Below are 22,126 nucleotides of genomic sequence, written 5' to 3'. Positions count from 1 at the left end.
CCTGAGCTCATTTGTTAATTAAATATTTGGGGATTCAGGCTTCCCTGGTGGCGCAGTGGTTAAGAATCCACCTGCCAATGCAGGGGACACGGGTTCCAGCCCTGGTCTGGGAAGATCCCACATGCTGCGGAGCAACTAAGCCCGTGCACCACAACTACAAGCCTGTGCTCTAGAGCCTGAGCGCCACAGCTACTGAAGCCTACGTGCCTAGAGCCCATGCTCTGCAACAAGAGAAGCTACTGCAATAAGATGCCTGCACACTGCATTGAAGAGTAGCCCCTGCTCTCTGCAAGTACAGAAAGCCCGCGAACAGCAATGAAGACCCAACTCAGACAATAAATAAAATAAAATTTAAAAATTGGGGGACTCATAGAATGCCCAGTTAGTATTCTTTTCATAAAAACTCTTCATATGCTTGAAGACATTAAACCCTTCATGCCCTCCATATTCCCTCACCTATTCAACCCATCAACACATCGTACTTTACCAGAGTTAAAAAACAAACGTCTGTGATTATAATACATTGTAGAATTCGTTTTCAAAGCTTGGATTATTTCCATTTATGTGTAGTTCCATATATTGCAGTTGCTCGATCCCTCCTTATTAAGTTCTTGATGTTTATGGTACCAGAGACTCTTGATAGATTCTGACGTCTGTTGGTTCAGTCAGTAGAGAGGATTAGAGTTGTTCAAGAAGCAGGTTATATGTATTCATGTTTATAATGTGCCTGTACGTGTAGTTTCCAATGAGTTAAGAATTTTGTTTGAAATTTAATAGATATTAGATACCTCCTTATAGTTGTCTCATCAGAAATCACTCACACTTCTCCTTTTAGTTATGACTAATTTAACATTTTATTTTGTGGTTACTAAGGATATATGGGAAAAGGGTTCACAAGGCCTTCCTATTGAAGTGTCCCTTTGACTAAGATAAGATTGAGAACCAGTGCTTTAACTTTGGAGTTCCTTCAGTATCTGCTTCTATCTGTTGTGCACAAGGGGTGAATGAAACTATCAGGGATCAAATCTTCCCATGTAATGTATACTTTCTGGCAGAAACTCCAAGATTATAAAGATTGTAAGTGCTCCTGAGTCTCCCTTAGGAGTGAAGGCATATGTGAAATGCCCACAGTGTAGAAATGTGAAGGAGGTCATTGCCCTTGTACACATTTTCTTTTCTCTCGTAGCTCTATATTTCATTTCAACAGTTGTGTTTAGTATCAATATGGTTAATACACTCATCTCTCCATTTCAGAGTCCTATCAATGCTCGGCCTGAGTCTAATAGCTTTGGGGACTGGAGGTATCAAACCCTGTGTGGCAGCTTTTGGTGGAGACCAGTTTGAAGAAAAACATGTAAGAGTCCTGACATCTCTGTGTTTTCAAGAATGTAGAGCAGCCATTAAACAGCAGGTAGCCATTTGCCAAGATTGAAGTGATCCACTGGTCAGATCATACCTGAGGAGCTGTGTTCAGTGCTGGGTACTGGTCATTAGTAGAAGGAAAAACTGCAACATTTCAAAGGAAAGTGACCAGGGTGGCAGACAGACTAAAAGACACATCTTTGAGGAAAATGGAGATATTTAGCCTGGATAAGATAAGAATTAAAGAGAATATTATAGGTGTCTATAGATATTGGAAGGATGTCAGTAATTAAATCAAAGATCAATGATTGAAAGCTATAAGAAGTTTGCTTTTTGCTTGATGAGAGGAGAAACTTCAAATAGTTGGAAGTAGTGAGTTTACTCTCACTTGAGGTATTTAATAAGATACTTGGTAATCACTTTGGGAATGGCAGGTGATGAGTAGTGTGGAGATGATTTAAGCATCTCTAGCTTTGAGATTCTATGAAAGGGTTTCATGTGAAATATGAAAGGACCATTTGGAATAAAACAGAATGAGTTTCTCTAGATGCACCTGTGCGGATGATCATTCCTTCTTTTCCTAAATACTTTCCACTGTCAATGGGGGAAAAAAAGTATGAGTAAGGGTAAAACTGGGCCTGTATAAGGAAGCAGTGACAACTAGGCAAGGGAGATAGTCTATTCTTAGATGAACCAACATTTGCAGCTTCCTCTTTTTGCCTCTCAGTTTTCATTTTTGGCTGTCTTCATGTATTATTCCCTCTTCTGTAGCTATTTATAGTGTTTCTGGTTTTTCACTCTCTGTTCTTTCTCTGTGTCCTGTCTTCCTGCATTTCTCGAACCCTTCAGACCGTTTATTTTATATTCTTTATCTGCCCGAGGGTCCATAGATCATAATTGCTTGCTGACCTTGGAGAAATAACCAACCTCTGGCAAGTGGGATTTTACACACAATTAATTATACACATGAATGAGTGGAACAGCTTTAAATGGGGATGAGAAGAGGAAACAAAACACTCATAAATAGAAAATGAGGATTGTGCTGATGTGTTTGGAAAAGATCTGGGGTGTCAGAATGAAGCACTGAAATGTATAATGAATAAAGCATCAGCAACTTTTTTTTGAAAATTGCTTCATTTTTGTAACTGCTCCACAAAGCTATTTCAATAATAGGACAAACCCACCTCCAAGTTTCCACCAGCCATTTCCAAGCCCACAGACTTCCTTTTGTACTCTCTGGCAGACTTTCTATAAGCATTAGGTAAATCATCCTGTTTGATCAACAATTTAGTCCACTGTCCCATGTTCTAGTCCTATTCCTACCACACATTCCACAAAATCTATTATGTAACTCAGTCACTCATTCACGTAATAAATTCAGGTAATAAACATTTTTTGAGTCTGTTATATAAATCAGATGCCAAGCTAGTGGGGATTACAGAATATAGTAAGAAATATTTCTGCGCTAAAGGAACTCAACTTACAGAAAGAAACAGACATTTAATGCAAAGAAACTAATATTAGAATAGATATGTATAGGACACAATACGTAGGCACAGTGTACAAGATGATCATTTTTGCCAAGATAAAGGGGTAAAAGAATGTTAAAGATGCTTGTACTAGGGTTTGAAAGATAGAGAAATGTTTGTCTGGGGTCAGCAAGATATGTGTTAAAATATCTAATATGACATTCACATACCAGGGAGGCAGTATCTGAATCTGTCTCTGTGTATCTCTCAGTCTGAACATGAGCTGGGGGTGCAGCTAGGAGGCACATTGCACTGATGATTTGTCCTTTTTTTTTTTTTTCCTTTTTCAGGCAGAGGAACGGACTAGATACTTCTCAGTCTTCTACCTCTCCATCAATGCAGGGAGCTTGATTTCTACATTTGTCACACCCATGCTGAGAGGTTGGGATCTTTTCTGAGGGGCTCTGTATAAGCTTTACTCTAGCCAGCCAGAAATCCATTCAGGGCTTCCTCCTGTCCATTGTCTCCTTTTATAAGGGTTTGAAAGTCTGAGACGATTTCTTTTAATCTTGATTTGTCTGGCCCAAAAGAAGGATTAAGGCTTAGGTGATGGGAGGAAAGAGGATGGCTATGTCTATGACCTCAAAACCCTGAGCTTACAAAATAGAATTCAAACACTTAAGATTCAGGATGAATTTGTTCTGCTTTTGTTTTTGTTTTTTTTTTCCTTTAGGAGATGTGCAGTGTTTTGGGAAAGATTGCTATGCACTGGCTTTTGGAGTTCCAGGATTGCTTATGGTGATAGCTCTTGGTAAGCACAGGGCAGCAAAGGAAACTAACTACTGATGCCTTCTACACGTAAAGCATGATGTAAGCACTTTACACAAACTATTTCATTCAGCCCTCACACTAACCTATTAGGTAAGTGTTACTGTAGGGGTTTTCCCTAGACTGAATAAAGTTAGAAACCTCAAAAAAGTGCCCAAGGTTACCTAACTAATAAGAAGTTTCCTAGAGAGTTTTTTTTTTTAACTTTATTATTATTCTTTTAATTTATTTTTTATTTTATTTTTTTGGCTGTGTTGGGTCTTTGTTGCTGCGTGGGGGCTTTCTTTAGTGGTACACAGGCTTCTCAGTGTGGTGGTTTCTCTTGTTGCAGAAGCCTAAATTCTTTAGGCTCTAGGTGTGCGGGCTTCAGTAGTTGTGGCATGCAGGCTCAGTAGTTGTGGCTCACAGGCTCTAGAGCACAGGCTCAGTAGTTGTGGCACACGGGCACAGTTGCTCCATGGCATGCAGGATCTTCCCGGCCCAGGGCTCAAATACATTGGTAGGTGGATTTTTAACCACCGTGCCACCAGGGTAGCCCCTAGAGAGCTTTTAAAAAAGACTGATCCCTGGACCCCACGTAGGACCGATTAAATCAGGATCTCTGTGGGATGGGGCCTTGGCATCTATAAATTTTTAGGTGTGTAGGTGATTTTAATGTGTAGTCAAGGTTGAGATGTACTGATCTACAATATATAATGAATCAAGGAAAATAATCCTTCCTTTTGAACTAGCTTATTTCATCTGATAGTTATTTATCTGGTAATTGGAAGACTTTTAAAATTCTTTGGGCCTTTTAAAGTAGCTTCAAAGTTTAGCTGTTTCTGCACTGCTTTGCAATGCTCCCAAGAAGTTTGCTCTTAAGTGAATGGAATAAGAGGAGTTGGATAAGTAGGGGAAACCGAAGCAACTTAGATCAAGTGGCATTCTCTTTACCACCTAGAAACCAGCAATGGAAGAGGAAGGGGAATGTGTGTGTTGCCTAGTTTACACAGTCTAAGGGGAAACTTGGACATGATTGTTTCTAATCATTGACCTGGAAACCTGTTCTCACACTGAGCCTTTGGGTGACACCCCCCCTGGAAGATATCCAGTCCAAACACATAAAGAGCTCAGTAGAGGATAAAGAGCCCAGAGACTCAATGTTCCAACTGATTATTTTCTACTGGGGGGGCTAAAAGTACTATATCAGATTGCAATTCCAATTCCAAGGAAATTTATGTGTTATTCTAGGAGCCCTGTGATAATATATTCTCTGCTTCCTTCTCCCTGTGAAGCTGAATATTTTCCTGGTTTTCCTCTGATTAGTACTATGTCTTTTTCTCTGGATCACTGCACAATAATATTATTTATATATCAGAGTAATTACGGAGATCAAAAGAGATGCCATAATTGAAATGTGTAATAAATTATGAAATAAGTGTTAGCTGTCATCATTAGTCAGCTGCTTCAGTATTCTGGGTAGTAATAAATAAGTGAATTCTCTGACTTTTCATTATAATTTCATTTATTCATTTGATTTTTTTATTCATTAATTTGACAGACATTTACTTAATGAATCTTTTATGTGTCAGATTCTGTGCTAGGTATTGGGGTCACACTGGTGAATTAGATACATAATTCATGCTTTCAAAGAATTTATTTGGTCCAGCAGGAGGACGGAGACAGATAAGTAAACAGGAATTTTCAATATAGTACGGTCACTGTCATAACTGGTGAAACAGAGAAAGCTATAGGAATACATAGGAGGGTTATCTGACTAAGACTTTGAGGGTCAGAAAAGCTTTGCCTAAAGAAATGATGTGTAAGGTAAGACCTAAAGGATTAACAGCAATTAATCAAAGAAGAGACTGGACGTGAAACAGAAAATAAGACGTGGTATCTGTAAGACCAGGAAATGAGAAATAGTATGATATATTTGAAGGCCTTAAAGGAATTCAGATTGCCTGGAGCATAAATGGAAAGATAAAGAGGAGAAATTGACAAAAACCAGATAATGAAGGGCTTTTAACTTATTAAGGAATTAGAACATTATCAGGAGAATCGTAGGGAGCTTCAAAAGGATTTTTTTTCCCGTTTTTATCGTAGTATAGTTGTTTTACAATGTTGTGTTAGTTTCAGCAAAGTGGAGTTCCGTGTGCTATACAGCAAGTTCTCATTATTTATCTATTTGATACATATTAATGTATACATGTTAATCCCAATCTCCCAATTCACCCCACCCCTCCTTTCCCCCCTTGGTGTCCATATGTTTGTTCTCTACATCTGTGTCTCTTTCTGCCTTGCAAAAAGGTTCATCTGTACCATTTTTGTAGATTCCACAAATATGCATTAATATACGATATTTGTTTTTCTCTTTCTGACTTACTTCACTCTGTATGACAGTCTCTAGGTCCATCCACATCTCTACAAATGACCCCAATTTCATTCCTTTTTATGGCTGAGTAATATTCCATTGTGTATAGGTACCACATCTTCTTTATCCATTTATCTGTCGATGACATTTAGGCTACTTCCATGACCTGGCTATTGTAAACAGTGCTGCAATGAACATTGGGGTGCATGTATCTTTTTGAATTATGGTTTTCTCAGGGTAAATGCCCAGTAGTGGGATTGCTGAGTCATATGATGGTTCTATTTTTAGTTTTTTCAGGAACCTCCATACTGTTCTCCATAGTGGCTGTATCAATTTACATTCCCACCAACAGTGCAGGAGGGTTCCCTTTTCTCCACACCCTTTCCAGCATTTATTGTTTGTAGTTTTTTTGATGATGGCCATTCTGACTGGTGCGAGGTGATACCTCATTGTGGCTTTGACTTGCATTTCTCTAATGATTAGTGATTTTGAGCATCTTTTCATGTGCCCCTTGGCCATCTGTATGTCTTCTTTGGAGAAATGTCTATTTAGGTCTTCTGCCCATTTTTTTTACAGGAGAAGGAAGGATTTATTATTATTTGCAGCAAATAGAGAGAACACCAGGGATCTTTCCCAAAGCAGTATTTCCCCCTCAATAGCATAACTAGGGAAGTTTTAAGCTAAGGATTCATGCATATTCATGAATGGCCCGCCCATTTTTTTTATTGGGGTGTTTGTTTGTTTTTGATATTGAGCTGCATGAGCTATTTGTATATTTTGGAGATTAATCCTGCTGATTCCTTTATAACTATTTTCTCCCATTCTGAAGGTTGTCTTTTCACCTTGTTTATAGTTTCCTTTGCTGTGCAAAAGCTTTTAAGTTTCATTAGGTCCCATTTGTTTATTTTTGTTTTTATTTCCATTACTCTTGGAGGTGGGTCAAAAAAGATCTTGCTGTGGTTTATGTCACAGAGTGTTCTTTCTATGTTTTCCTCTAAGAGTTTTATAGTGTCCGATCTTACATTTAGGTCTTTAATCCATTCTGAGTTTATTTTTGTATTTGGTGTTAGGGAGTGTTCTAATTTCAACCTTTTACCTATAGCTGTCCAGTTTTCCTAGCAGCACTTATTGAAGAGTCTGTCTTGTCTCCATTGTATATCCTTACCTCCTTTGTCATAGATTAGTTGGCCATAGGAGTGTGGGTTTATCTCTGGGCATTCTATCCTATTCCATTGATCTATATTTCTGTTTTTGTGCTAGTGCCATACTGTCTTGATTACTATAACTTCAAAGTATAGTCTGAAGTGAGGGAGTCTGATTCCTCCAGCTTTGTTTTTTTTTTTTTTTCTTCTCAAGATTGCTTTGGCTATTTGGGGTCTGTTGTGTCTCCATACAGATTTTAAGATTTTTTTGTTCTAGTTCTGTGAAAAATGCCATTGGTAATTTGATAGGGACTGCACTGAATCTGTAGATTGCTTTGGGTAGTATAGTCATTTTCACAATATTGATTCTTCCAATCCAAGAATGTAGTGTGTCTCTCCATCTGTTTTTGTCTTCTTTGATTTCTTTCATCAGTGTCTTACAGTTTTCTGAGAGGGATGATTGTTAGATTTTTATTTTTCAGTGGCATCTCTGACTATAATGTGGAGAAAGAATGCATTAAGGGTGAGACAAGGGTACTCCTTGTCTTGATTACTGAATTTTTGGTACTCCTTTAAATTTTGTGCTCAAGGTGAATACCTCACTTAGCTCACCCTCCTTGGCCCTGACAGAACTGACAAACTTGATATGATAAGGCTTGTGAAGTAAGGGAGAAGATAAACCAAGATTGAATGCAGGGCTCTGGCTTGAGCAAATGGGTGGATAGAAGGGGCATTAACTAATAATAAGGAAGAACAGGTTTGGGGAAATACTACTGGATTTAGTTTTGGACACCTTACATTTTAAGGTAATTGGGAGTATTAAACATTTATTTGGAAATATAGATTTAAAGTTCAGAAGAAGTATTTTGGCTATAGATAAAGATCTGGAGCTATTAGTATATGCATAGTAATTAAGCCATGAAAATAGATGGAATAACTAAGAGATAATAAGAGCAGGGTAAAAAGAGAGCAAGGATAGAACCCTGAGGAATACCACTATTTAAAAGACTTAATGTAATGAAAACTTAAGAATGATTATTTTCTCTAATATATAGATTGTCAGTTCTTTGATATGTATTTATATTATTAAATGAGATTATTCAGTGTTAAGCATATCTTTATAAAAGCCAGTGTTTACTTATAAGTTCTTGTATTTCCTTTATGATGAAAATGTGTTAAGGCTCAGATTTTGTATTTGAATTAGGTAAATGTTTCAACAGTTAACAAAACAAACAAAAACAACAACAACAACAAAAGACAGGCAAAAAGGAAAAACCCACAAATGAGACTAAGAAGGAATGACCAAAGTGATAGTTTTCTATTTTAGATACCAAGAGGATTTTGAGAAGGGAATCATTCAGAGTAACAAATGTTATGGAGTGGGAAAGCAAGATAAGGGTGAAAAATATGCATTAAATATAGTGACAAGAAGGTCATTGATTTGATGATACCAGTTATGGTAGACTGGTGGAGATTCAAGACTAATAGAGTAGATTGGGAAGTGAATAAGAGGGACAAAAGGGAAGACAGTATTTAAGCTGAAAGGTGACATGGAGTCAAGAGTGGATATTGAGCATGCTTGAATGTCATTAGGAAGACTCCAGTAAAGAAGCGTGTAGAAGATGTAAGATAAGACAGTATAATCAGTATGAAATCACAATGGCAGAACTGCCTTTATATAGGAGGAGGAACATCACCTTCGCCTAACTGGAGAGAGGAGAGGATGGGTGTGGATACAGAAATTAATAGATTTGGTGCCAGGAAGTTGAGGGAGTTTTCATTTGAAGCCTTCTATCCTCTTTGTGAAGTAAGAGGCAACAACGTCTTCTAGTGGGAGGAGATGGTAGAGAAAGTCAAGGTCCCTACTCATCTTCTTTAGTTAAGTGGCCTTGAAATTTGTGTGACCTTGTCAAGGTCTTCCTTTTATCTCTTCACTGTCCCTTTTTAGACCAGATTTCCTGAGAATTTCAGCCCCTTTCCAGGTTCAGTCTTAGTTTCAAGAGCAGTCTATTTTCTGTCCAAAATCTTCCGCTTCTCTAGATACCTCTTTATTTGCCCTCTAGTCTCCCAGGATTAGCATTCTTTCTCTGAACTATTTTTTCTGTCAACAATAAGAAGGCTGTGGTAGGTAAAGGGTGCTATTTGGAGAAGCTTTGGGGAAACTGAAAGGATTAATAATGGAAAAGTGGTAGAGTGAATCTGACTGAGAGGAGTGGAGAAATTAGAAAGTTAAGACAGAGAAAAGTAAGGTGATTTCAGACATTCTAGGTGTAAGGATATTGGAAATTGCTACTGGTCTTTGATAGAAGGCCTACTAGAGGGACATCTTGCTGGAGCTGGGAAATCCATTCGGGAAGAAAGTGCATCTGGGAGGGTACCAAGATAAAGGTCTCCCACAGATTTTAGTTAAATTTAATAAACTTGAAAAAAACTTACTTTTTTATAATTGTAAAAGTAATATCTCATTGCTTGTGATTTGGAAAATTAAGGGGAAAATAAGAAAATTAAATTCACCTGTAGATAGCTGTGGAGATGTGGTTAAAGGATAAAGACAGGCGTGAAGGGAAAGAAAATGAGCTCAAGAACAGAAATAGAACAGAAAAGCATTTTTCATAGGAATGATGAATAGTGGTTAGAGGATAGGGTGCCAAATGGAGTAATGAAAGGTGAAGTGAGAAGCGGTAGGTTGAGGGGAGCTCCACTGCAGTCAGGGGCCACGTCTTTTTCATCTTTACTACCAGTAGTGTCCAGCACAATGTGTAATGCAAGAATGAATGAGTGAGGTGCTCTATGGTGGTTAAAAGTATAGATTTTTGAGTAAAGCCTCAGGTCAAAAGTGGAGTTTCTGGCACATTCCAGCTGTGTAATCTTGTACAAATTGCTTACTTTCTGTAATCCTTGATTTCCTCATGTGTAAAATAGAGAAGCATGTATTTTGTCAGGTTAACCCAGTACTGTATGTATAATGCCTAACACTTCACATGTAGTAATAAACCCTCAAGAAGTCACTAATGACAATAATAGCCACCAGGGTAATAATGAATTGGGAAGGCTGTCCACGCCAGGCGTTTGGTCTTGTTAGGGAGGTTCCGGAAAAAAGATTTTAATTTGGCATCAGATGAAAGAAGGAGGAGAGAGCAGGGATTGAGAACGTAGTTGGTGGCCATGTTGATAATGCAGGGTGGAAGCTGTGAGGTCCTACACACAGTCACAGCAGCGGTGATGCAAAAGGGGCAGGCAGGAAATACACTGAAGGCAGAGGGTCACTGAAAGCTGGTAATATGTCAGATGTAGAGATGGAGAAGAAGAGTGAGAATTCAGAGGTAACTTTCATTTCTGTGATTACAGGAAAGCCTCAACATTGACCTTTGTTTTTCCCTCCTGGCTCCCGTAGTTCTTATAACTCCAAAGTCACGGAGCATCAGTCAGTTCCCTCCCTTTATGGGATGTGCCAGTTGCTCCTACATTTCAGCAGTCTGTCCCTGGTGCTGACATACTGAATGCACTGAAGGAGAAGCTAAGACCCTTGTTTGTCTGTCAACTGCAGTTGTGTTTGCAATGGGAAGCAAAATATACAGAAAACCACCTCCTGAAGGAAACATAGTGCCTCAAGTGGTCAAATGTATCTGGGTAAGTCCATGAATTGTTTACCTGCCTTTTTCAATCAAAGGGAAAGAGATGCTGTGCTGAGCATACAGGCCTTCACACATGGGTATACGCTTTTCACAATGACCTCTGCTCTACTTCTGTGCCTTTTGGCGAGAGATTAATTGGTCTTCCCTCTGTGCTTCTACTTAACCGTTAAGTTAAAAAAAAAGTAACCATTTAAATATTTTGGCAAAAGTCTTCTGAAATGTATTTATATATGTTGCCAACAGAAAATAAGGATAGATAAAATTACGTTTGAAATATTTTGAAATTCAATGCCTGAGGAAATCAAAAGGTTGGAATAAGTCCCATAAGAGGATGTGTGTTTGAGGGAAGAGAGAATGAATTAGAAAAGGCAAGGGATGGTGTTTTTAGTTTCTCCTCTGATATCTACGCTCTACCCTAGTTTGCCATTTCCAACCGTTTCAAGAATCGTTCTGCGGACATTCCAAAGCGAGAGCACTGGCTGGACTGGGCAGCTGAGAAATACCCAGTAAGTTGGAACTGCAGAAACATCTGATGCCTCCATGGAGTCTTTCCTAATGTCCACACTGATTCCCTCCTGCTTCCCTGCTGCTGTATTTGACCTCTTCTCTTACTCTTCTGGGCCATTTCTACTCTAAGCAAGAAAACCCATCTGGCAATTCAGCCTGTTGCTTCTTACCCCTTCTTGCAGAAGCAGCTCATCATGGATGTGAAGGCACTGACCAGGGTACTATTCCTTTATATCCCATTACCCATGTTCTGGGCTCTTTTGGATCAGCAGGTAAGACTAGTTCTTTGGATAGCTACCCCTTCCTCCAGCCCCTTCCCTTTCACAGGAAAGGGATTTCCTTTCATAGCATCTGTTTTCCCTAGGGCTCACGATGGACCTTGCAAGCCACCAGGATGAATGGGAATTTGGTGAGTGGAAGAGATTTTTCCAGAGAAGTCTACCATTTTCCTTTTAATCCACATTAAGGAAAAAATTGTGTTTTTACCTGAAAAGTGCCATAAGATCATGAGAGATGCCTTTAACATGAAGATACCGAGTAGGCAAAGTAAAGAAAGTCTAGAAAAAAAACCCAGAATCTTATCTTTAGAAATCAGAAATGTAAGGATGGAAAGGTTTAAATGTATACATGGAAGCATTGAGAGGATAGGAAATGAAAAGATAGAGCCTGGGGGAGTGGATGTTTTCTTCCATCTAAGCCTGACCAGGGCACAGCAGGTTTGGTTCCTGCTACAACACAATTGGCCCAATCTCTCAGGCAGGGCTCACAGCAGAGGACCCAGAGGTGGGATATTTTGTACATGGATACAGAAATAACGGAAAGATGTAAACATTACTTCCTCTTTTTCCAATTTCCATTCATTGGCAAACTCTTCTCTACTTTGTTCCCACCTCCTAGATTATTGTATTGTTTTTCTACATCTCCGTTGTTAGGAGGGCAGGGTGGAGTGATGCCAGGGTTTTATAAGCCAGCCGATTTGCAGCCTGCCTAATATAATTTCATCTTTTCCCTTCCCCTGGTTGTCTGGGATTTACCATGTTTGTCTGCTTTTTACATCCTGGAGAACAGCTTTGGAAACACTGTGTGTCAGTGGGAGACTTCACCCTAACCGAGATGTCTTGTCTTTCATATTATTACCACCTACGACTGCAGTTACTGAGATTAGTAAAAACACACTGACTCTATTCTCTCTCAAGTTAAAGAAAGCATAGTGCACAGAAAATAAGATTCGCCCTTTGGCCCATCTGCCTTCAGGAGACATAACCTAAAGCCATTCCCAGTCTATTCCCCCACATACCCTTACAAGGATAGTAGTGGTCTTCAACCAAAGACCTGATAGGTTTTATCTTGTGCTTCTCACCTGCTAATTAGCAAGACTGTTAACCTAGGCTTTTCTTTTGTCTTTAGGCCACCATCTTAATGTGCTTTGTTATCATGTTTCAGGGGTTTTTTGTGCTTCAGCCTGACCAGATGCAGGTAGGAGACTTCCCTGTAGCCCCGGCTACTTAATTCTTTCCTCATGTACACCTCTACCTATAGTAGGAGGATTACCAACCCTAATTTGATGTTTTTACCCTTGTATGCTGAGGAGGGCTAAACATAGGGATGAAAATATTCTCTTTGAGCCCCACACTCCTCTTTCACATCCTCTGTTAAGTAAGTAGCTCCTGCTCAACTCCAGGGAGACTGAGTGTAGAGCTCACAGGGAAAGTACAAGCACTGGATTTTTTTCCGTGTCATGTATCATGGGAATATTGTCAAAGAGAGTGTAAGGCTTTGTTGTGTGAGCAATGAAATCAGAATCTCTGTTTATTGGTGACTCCCAATTATTTTTTTTTCCTTCTAAAAAAAATTATTGGGTTATAATTGATTTACAGTGTTGTATTAGTTTCAGGTGTACAGCAAAGTGAATCTGTTATACAAATACATATATCCATTCTTTTCTACATTGTTTTCCCTTATAGGCCATTAAAGAGTGACTCCCAGTTATTTTTTTAACCCCTTGTTCAACAATCCCCAATTCTTCCTTCTCTCCTTCCTTCCTCCTGGCTGTGACATTTTTTCCCTTGGTTGTGGAACTGAAGAAAATAAGTGAAAATGGGAAGGAAGAGCTCCCAATTGATTGGCAGAAAAACAGGTTCAGAGTGAAACTGGTTCCTTGGGATATTTGAAAGCTAATGTAGGGGAAATAGAGTCTTGGGTGTAAAGAGACTGAAAGATATGGAGTCATGCTGTACATAGTGTGATGAAAGTGTGTTCGGATGTGAGAGAGCATGCACACACCCAAATGAGGGCACATGCTCACACTGATGGTAGAACACTTGTAACTAATCCTCTTTCCCATGGTTTTCCAGGTTCTAAATCCCTTTTTGGTTCTTATCTTCATCCCGCTGTTCGATCTTGTCTTTTATCCTCTGGTCTCCAGGTGTGGCGTTAACTTCACGTAAGTGCACACTATGCCTTTGTTGCTCCAAACTGACTCAATATTTGCCCAGTTTGATAAAGAGTCAGTATCTTTTCTACTTAGTGGTGATTTGTTTTGGTTTATCATTTTTATGCTTCTGTTTATCCATGTTAGATTAAATGTCTATTAATACTGTAGGAAGGGAATTAGATCTAATTAATTCTTGTCATAGAGAGTCCAAGCCATTACCACAGACCAACGTATGTGATGTTGAAGAGTTAGGAGTATACTTCATGGAAAGTCAAAAGTATGTGAGATTAGGCTCCTAAACCACCTTGTTGCTTTGTTCTTGAAAGTTGCCTCTTCAAAGAATTCCAAAGCCTTTGATGATAACTAATCCCTTTAAATCTCCTACTGTCCCTATGAAACAAATGGGGGACCTCATAAGAGTGGGGATAGAATTGTCCCTAATGACTGCTTTTCCCCCAGGAGACATGTTATTCTCTGTAAAGTCTGACAGAGGAGGGTGTTAAGTCTTCTCTGATTTCTGATTTAATAGCAATTTCCTTTTGATAACCACTTACCATATTCAAATGACCTTTTGTCATTTACTCATTCATTGAGCACCAAGCGCTATGCAAATGTGAAAGTGCAAATCTTGCTCTTAAGGAGTTTACTGTTTAGGAAGGGAGCTAGAAAATATGCAACGTTAATTATTGCACAAGGTGAAATATGTTACTTGCCCTAAGAAGGGAAGCTAAGTGCCAGGGAAATGCAGAGATGGAAGAGAGTGGCCAGGGTCAAAAAGACGTCAGAAGAAGAGGAAAAGGAGGTAATGATATATAGTGACTGGTATATGGTAAATGTTCAGTAACCTGGCTATATTACTATTATTTTTGTGATTATGACATAATGGATAGAAAAACCATCATACACAAAGATAGAGGGAAAAATTTGGTGCATTACAGAGAACAGTTCAGTATGACTCAAGTAAAGGTAGAAAGAAGGATGTATGAGGGGAGTTCCAGGAAATACTTTGAAAAGTAATCGGGGCCAAATTAGGTAAGCTCAGGGGGTTTAGATTTTATTCTTTAGAGTCTAGAGTTTAGATATAATTGTCTGTCCCTTTCCTCTACAGATCACTTAGGAAAATGGCTGTTGGTATGATCCTAGCATGCCTGGCCTTTGCAGTTGCTGCTGCTGTAGAGATAAAAATTAATGTGAGTACATAAATCTTAAGCTCCATGAGGGCAGGGCCATATCTATTTTGTTGACTTTTCTGACTTGTTCAATCTTGATTCCCTGGGCCCTAGCACAATACCTGTTTTAAAGAAGGTGCATAATAAGTGTTTGTGGTAAATGAGTAGCTACAGGGGTAGAGCAGCAGTGCAAAATGAGCCCACCTCCCCACTGAGTGATTCAGAGTATGTTGTCATGGAATTTCGAAGCACCAATATCCAAGATAGATAACCATCTCTTTGATACCTTAGCAGACACTCAAATAAATAGCTTTTGGCAGATTGAATAGCCACTATTGGGAAATGGTGTGTGAGGCCACAGCTGAGTCAAAAAGCATGGAGTTTGTTTCCTGGCATCAGTGCTTGCTGTGTTGAGCTGCTGTTTCCCCCTCCAAACTGCCTTGAGAGTTTTCTAAGACAAAGGCTCTTCAGAGGTATATAACTTTGTCCTCCTGACTAGATGAGCTAGGCTGTGGAGAGGGGACTGAGGCATGTGTTCTCGTTGTATCTGAAATGTTGTTTGTTGGTAATTCTAATATGTGTTCCGTGTCCTTAGGAAATGGCCCCACCCCAGCCAGCTTCCCAAGAGATTTCCCTGCAGGTCTTGAATCTGGCAGATGATGAGGTGAAGGTAACAGTGCTGGGAGATGGAAACAATTCTCTGTTGGCAGAGTCCATCAGATCTTTTCAGGTGACGTATGGACTTGAGTGAATGAGAAACACATTCAGATTATGCGCCAAGGCAGCAGCCTAATACAGTGGTGAAGAGCATGCATTGTGGAGTCAAACTGCCCCAGTCCAGTTCCTGGTTCTGCCCCTCCCTACCTATAAGACCCTGCACAAGTCATTTGATGTCTAAGCCTCAGTTTCAGCATCTGTAAAATGGCAATAATTTTTATGTCATCAGCTCTTATAAGAATAAACATTATATATGAAGTGCTTAGCGTAATGTCTGGGACATTATAAGCTCTCAACAGGTTGTAACCTGCATTATTATTTCAAACTGCCTCCTAACACACACCCTGGCTTCCATCTTTTTACTACTGTATGATACATAGTCTGAAATATTCATTTAATAATATTCTTAAATAATAAATGTAATATACATTTATTGTTGAAAATTGGGGAGTATGTCAAAAGATATAAAAACCAGCTATAAATCCATCACATAGAGATAATCTTAGTTAGCATTTTTGTATATATGAATAAAAATACTAGTGTTGAAAAAGTGTTAAAATACTATATGCTGTATTGACCTTGATTTTTTCTTAACATTAACCACATCATAAGCATTTTTCCATGTCTTTAGACAAATTTGGAGAATGTGATTTTAATGACTACATAATATTCCATTCTGTGGATATATCACGGTTTAGTAAATTGTTTCCTTATAGTTATTTAACTTTGTTATTATTATACATAATTCTATAATGAACATCCTTACTCATAAATCTTTATTCATGCCTCTAATTACTCCTATGGTATATTCCTAGAAATGGAATTACTAGGTTAAAGGGTGTTGTTGAAAGTATCTGGTGATGTCACCTGCCGTGGGTTACTATGAGATTGTGATGTCCAAGATGGGGTAGAAGGTGAGTGTGACAGGCTCTTCATTCTACAGAAAATGCCACACTATTCCAAACTCCACCTGAAGACCAAAAGCCAGAATTTCCACTTCCAACTGAAATATCACAATTTGTCTGTCTACACTGAGCATTCTGTGGAGGAGAAAAACTGGTACACTCTGATCATTCGAGAAGATGGGAAAAGTATTTCTAGTGTGATGGTAAGTTGAGGAATGGCCTAGTTTCCAAATTTCTCTGAGTACGATGACTGGCTCATCAATATCTTACCAGGGACATGCCTGATGATCAGATTTTCTGATTATCAGTTCCCTCTTGTCAGCCGTAACTGACTTTTATTCCCTCTGTTGTAGGTGAAGGATGAAGAAAACAAAACAACCAGTGGGATGACAGCCATGAGGTTTGGATGTCAGGGAGACCCAGGCCTCTCTGTTCTCTTGAATCTTGGGTCTCTTCTCATCTGTGGGGCTTCACATGAAGAGGCCTCACATTCTAGTTGTCTTGTACAGGGATTCTCTCTCATAGGATGCCAAGAGAATTAGTGTCAGAAGGCGTTTCCCAGGGCAGTGAGAGGCAAAGATTCAAAGCCACGTCTTTTGGCTGCTTTCTCATGTGGTATTCAAAGAGGACCCTGTATTTATGTATGTCCCCTGCTACATAAGTCCCTTCTGCCGAATTTTATCTACTTATCTTGCTCTTGGGAAAATAATCGAGTACTTCCCTCACTGTGATCACCAGAGAGTAGTTTAGAAGTAAGCAAATAATCCTCCCTTCATTGTTGGTAGTTGAATTTCTTCTATAGTTACTGTGTTTTTAAAGTAAAATTTAAAATAAACCTATAGAGGCATTATGGTTTAGGAAAGGTAACACACTTGGAGTCAAAAGACTTGGTTTTGAAGCTAGATAAGGCTGAAGGTCTTGTTAGACAGCCTGGGACAGTTACAGAGATGGAGCCCTGAAGAGGTCACTTGCTCGCTGGGGCAGGAATCTGACATGAAATAGACAGATGCATATGCCTGTGACCATCAAGATTAGATGGTTGCTGTTGAGAATAGCATTTTAGAGCAGAATTTTTAATGAAAAGTTTGAATTTAACTGAAGAGTGGAACAGTCATAATAATTTGCTTTTGTATATGCTTCAGAAAAAGTAAACAGATCAAAATAAGTAAGACAACAGTGAGGACAGGACTTCCCAGGGTCAGAGAGCAATGGGAACCTCCAGGAAGGATGAAAGGGAGCCATTTCTAGGTTAGTGCAGAATGATCCAGGAATCAACATCAAGGATTTTAGAGGGAACTGCCCTCCTAATCCCATGGGCCAGGGAGCAATGCAAATGCTACCACAAACCCAAACTGAGGGAACAGTTTAGGGGCCCAGGTTCAAAAGGCTAGAAAGATGGTTCTGGAAGAGTCTGGGGTTATCTACAGACCCAAAACAATGATAGCTCAACCTACTGTGGGCTGGGAGTCTGAGTTTTGCATAAGTCAAATCAGACATCATTTATAAGAAGATAAAGTATCAGTTGTATATAAATACTGGTAGGTATTTAAATATATATACATAATTATTTTTCTTAGTGGAGTCTCAATTGATGAATTCCACCATTAGAAGAGGGAAAGAAAGTGAGTGTACCTAAGGTGGGTTAGTGAGGAGACTCAGACTGCCGTGGGAGATCATGATAGTGTCATCCCAGCTGAAATCAGGCGAAGAGTGTGGCAGATAAAAAGCTAATACCTGAGGAAAGAAAAAGTTAGGGACAGCTAAGACTACTGTTACTTCTTACATGTGAGTTCGTTTATTCACCCAGTTAACAGTATACATCACGTACCTTTTATGTGCCAGCCACCATTCTAGGCACTAGACGTATAGCAATAACAAAATAGAAAATGCCCCTGCCTTTTTATCAGGTGGGAGAGTTTGTCTTATCTGCAACAATGTCTCTACCCTTAGGTTTGTTAACACTTTGCATGAAGAGGTCAACATCTCCCTGGGTACAGATGCCTCCCTCATTGTTGATGAAGACTATGGTGTGTCTGCTTACAGAACTGTGCAAAGAGGAGAGTAAGAGCATTACCCTTGTGGACATTTTACTTACTGTTTTTTAATGCTTTCTTTGCATATAGGTGGGAGGATTAGGTATATCTCAGCTAATTCTAAATACACACAGACTCCTGCTCTTTTCGACCTTTGCCTCCTTCCCTCAGTCTCACCTATTTCTGCACAGATATATTGAAACCATGCTTGTTGTGAAGGCCATACTGTGTACTCAACAAAACCATCTCTGGGAGGGTTGCCAGTTTATTATTGGCTCCCACTCCTACCCTATGATAACTCCTATTAACACCTCCTTACTTCAGGGGTATCCTTTCAGGTTCACTGTTTTATGCTGTTTCACTAATTCATAAGACTTAGAAGAGAATAATTCACAAGATTTAGATGAGAAGACTTAGAGTCTCAAGTTCACCAAAGAAGGCAATTTGTGCCTTCTGCATTCAGGTTTAAGGTTTAAAAAAGTACCCAACAGGCAATGAAAAGCTCAGATCAGGTGTATAAAAAACATGGCATGAAAGTAATTCACTCTGAGACTCCTCTCCTCAAAGAGAAATGGTAGCTTTGCTTCTTGATGCACCATCAGTAGAGAGATGAAATCACTCTTTCCTCCAGAAATGGGCATGCTTTTCTGAACTGTAATTTTCATTCTAACCTAAATTCGTCCTGTTCCAGATATCCTGCGGTGCACTGTAGAACAAAAAATGAGGACTTTTCACTGAATTTGGGTCTACTAGACTTTGATGCAACTTATCTGTTTGTTATTACTAATGTAAGTAGCTCATGGCCACCCTCACTCTTCCTTCCATATATGTATCTATATTTATATCTTTATAACTGTATCACATCTATATCTGTATATAATCTATATCTATCTGTATCCATATCTATCCTGGGATCCAAAGAACACTCTGTGGCAAGACAGCATTACATACTTATTTCTAGTGTAAGGTGATAGGTTCCATAGTGACTTCAGAAAACCTACTAAGGTTTCCATGAGGACTTAAAAGAGATAACATTGGCAACAGGCACAGGGTCTTACAGAATGGTAGACATAATTTATCTTGAGTCATTGCTATGAGGTGACATCATCTGCTTTAGTCTCATATGGTCCCAAGAAAACAAAAATTATTTAGGTCTTCTTGACTGACTCCACATGTGAGTCTCCTAGCTCCTCGGAATTGATCTGCTGGCATATCACAGTCTGAAATACCAAGACTGGTGGTGAATGTCAATCTCTACACAAAGTTTGGGGGATCAATTAACTGTGGTCCAAGAAAAGCAATTGTCTCTCTCTTTTTTTAAAGCTCTTTATTGGAATATAATTGCTTTACACTGTTGTGCCAGTTTTTGCTGTACACCAAAGTGAATCAGCTGTACTTATACATATATCCCCATATCCCCGCCCTCCTGTGACTCCCTTCCACCGTCCCTATCCCAGCCCTCTAAGTCATCACCCATCATCGAGTTGATCTCCCTATGTTATGCAGCAACTTCCCACTAGCTATCTGTTTTACAGTTCGTAGTATATATATGTCAGTTCTACTCTCTCACTTCGCCCCAGCTTCTCTTTTGCCTCCCCACCATGTCCTCAAGTCCGTTCTCTACATCTGCATCTTTATTCTTGCCCTGTCACTGGGTTCATCAGTAACTTTTTTCTAGATTCCATTTATATGGGTTAGCATATGGTATTTGTTTTTTTTCTTTCTGGCTTACTTCACTCTGTATGGCAGTCTCTAGGTGTATCCACCTCATTACATATAGTTCAATTTCATTCCTTTTTATGGCTAAGTAATATTCCATTGTATATATGTGCCACATCTTCTTTATCCATTCATCTGTTGATGGGCATTTAGGTTGCTTCCATGTCCTGGCTATTGTAAATAGTGCTGCAATGAACATTGTGGTACATGTTTCTTTTTGGATTATGGTTTTCTCAGGGTATATGCCCAAGAGTGGGATTACTGGGTCATATGGTAGTTCCATTTTTAGTGTTTTAAGGAATCTCCAAACTATTTTCCATAGTGGCCGTACCAACTTACATTCCCACCAACAGTGCAGGAGAGTTCCCTTTTCTCCACACCCTCTCCAACATTTCTTGTTTCTAGATGTTTTGATGATGGCCATTGTGACCAGTGTGAGGTGATACCTCATTGTGGCTTTGACTTGCATTTCTCTAATGATTAGTGATGTTGAGCATCTTTTCATGTGTTTGTTAGCCATCTGCATGTCTTCTTTGGAGAAACGTCTATTTAGGTCTTCTGCCCATTTATGGATTGGGTTATTTGCTTTTTAGGTAAGAAGCTGCATGAGCAGCTTATATATTTTGGAAATTAATCCTTTGTCAGTTGCTTCATTGGCAAGTATTTTCTCCCATTCTGAAGGTTGACTTCTTCTCTTGTTTATGGTTTCGTTTGCTGTGCAAAAGCTTTTAAGTTTCCTTAGGTCCCATTTGTTTATTCTTGATTTTATTTCCATGATTCTAGGAGGTGGGTCAAAAAGGATCTTGCTTTGATGGATGTCATAGAGGGTTCTGCCTATGTTTTCATCTAAGAGTTTTATAGTGTCTGGCCTTACATTTATGTCTTTAATCCATTTTCAGTTTATTTTTGTGTATGGTGTTAGGAAGGGTTCTAATTTCATTCTTTACGTGTTGCTGTCCAATTTTCTCAGCACCACTTATTGAAGAGGCTGTCTTTTTTCCATTGTATATTCTTGCCTCCTTTGTCAAAGATAAGGTGCCCATATGTGCTTGGGTTTATCTCTGAGTTCCTATTCTGTTCCATGATCTACCTTTCTATTTCTGTGCCAGTACCATACTGTCTTGATCACTATGGCCTTGTAGTATAGTTTGAAGTCAGGAAGCCTAATTCTACCAATTCCGTCTTTCCTTCTCAAAATGGCTTTAGCTATTTGGGGTCTTTTGTGTTTGCATACAAATTGTAAGATTTCTTGTTCTAGTTCTGTGAAAAATGCCATTGGTAATTTGATTGGGATTGCATTGAATCTGTAAATTGCTTTGGGTAGTACAGACATTTTCATGATGTTGATTCTTCCAATCCAGGAACGTGGTATGTCCCTCCATCTGTTTGTATCGTCTTTGATTTCTTTCATCAGTGTCTTACAGTTTTCTGCATACAGGTCTTTTGCCTCCTTAGGCAGGTTTATTCCTAGGTTTTTTATTCTTTGTGTTGCAGTGGTAAATGGGAGAGTTTCCTTAATTTCTCTTTCTGCTCTTTCATTGTTAGTGTATAGGAATGCAAGAGATTTCTGTGTGTTAATTTTGCATCCTGCTACTTTACTAAATTCATTGATTAGTGCTAGCAGTCTTCTGGTAGAGACTTTCAGTTTTTCTATGTATAATGTCATCTGCAAAGAGTGACAATTTTACTTCTTCTTTTCCAATTTGGATTCCTTTTATTTCATTTTCTTCTCTGATTGCTGTGCCTAACACTTCTAAAACTATGCTGAATAATAATGGTGAGAGTGGGCACCCCTGTCTTCTTCCTGTCCTTAGAGGGAATGCTTTCAGTTTTTCACCATTTAGAATGATGTT

At 39.0% G+C, this 22,126-nt stretch overlaps 1 protein-coding gene across 1 annotated transcript in view; it reads left to right on the top strand.

The window, feature by feature from the left end:
* The window catches only part of SLC15A2 (solute carrier family 15 member 2), a 46,379-nt gene that overhangs the window by 9,508 nt on the left and 14,745 nt on the right, over positions 1 to 22,126 (top strand). Inside the window, exons 5-19 of the mRNA XM_057697533.1 lie at positions 1,255 to 1,354; positions 3,182 to 3,272; positions 3,565 to 3,642; positions 10,702 to 10,784; positions 11,209 to 11,295; positions 11,479 to 11,568; positions 11,661 to 11,705; positions 12,740 to 12,772; positions 13,651 to 13,739; positions 14,839 to 14,920; positions 15,495 to 15,629; positions 16,560 to 16,724; positions 16,875 to 16,921; positions 18,472 to 18,582; positions 19,246 to 19,342. Coding sequence (XP_057553516.1) covers positions 1,255 to 1,354; positions 3,182 to 3,272; positions 3,565 to 3,642; positions 10,702 to 10,784; positions 11,209 to 11,295; positions 11,479 to 11,568; positions 11,661 to 11,705; positions 12,740 to 12,772; positions 13,651 to 13,739; positions 14,839 to 14,920; positions 15,495 to 15,629; positions 16,560 to 16,724; positions 16,875 to 16,921; positions 18,472 to 18,582; positions 19,246 to 19,342 — 1,333 coding nt within the window. The remainder of the gene's footprint in view (positions 1 to 1,254; positions 1,355 to 3,181; positions 3,273 to 3,564; positions 3,643 to 10,701; positions 10,785 to 11,208; positions 11,296 to 11,478; positions 11,569 to 11,660; positions 11,706 to 12,739; positions 12,773 to 13,650; positions 13,740 to 14,838; positions 14,921 to 15,494; positions 15,630 to 16,559; positions 16,725 to 16,874; positions 16,922 to 18,471; positions 18,583 to 19,245; positions 19,343 to 22,126) is intronic.

The sequence above is a fragment of the Hippopotamus amphibius genome, chromosome 10, assembly GCF_030028045.1.
Source record: "Hippopotamus amphibius kiboko isolate mHipAmp2 chromosome 10, mHipAmp2.hap2, whole genome shotgun sequence".
NCBI classification, from domain to species: Eukaryota; Metazoa; Chordata; class Mammalia; order Artiodactyla; family Hippopotamidae; genus Hippopotamus; species Hippopotamus amphibius.
Note: the sequence above shows the minus strand (reverse complement) of the source record. Positions and strands in the feature narration are given on the sequence as shown.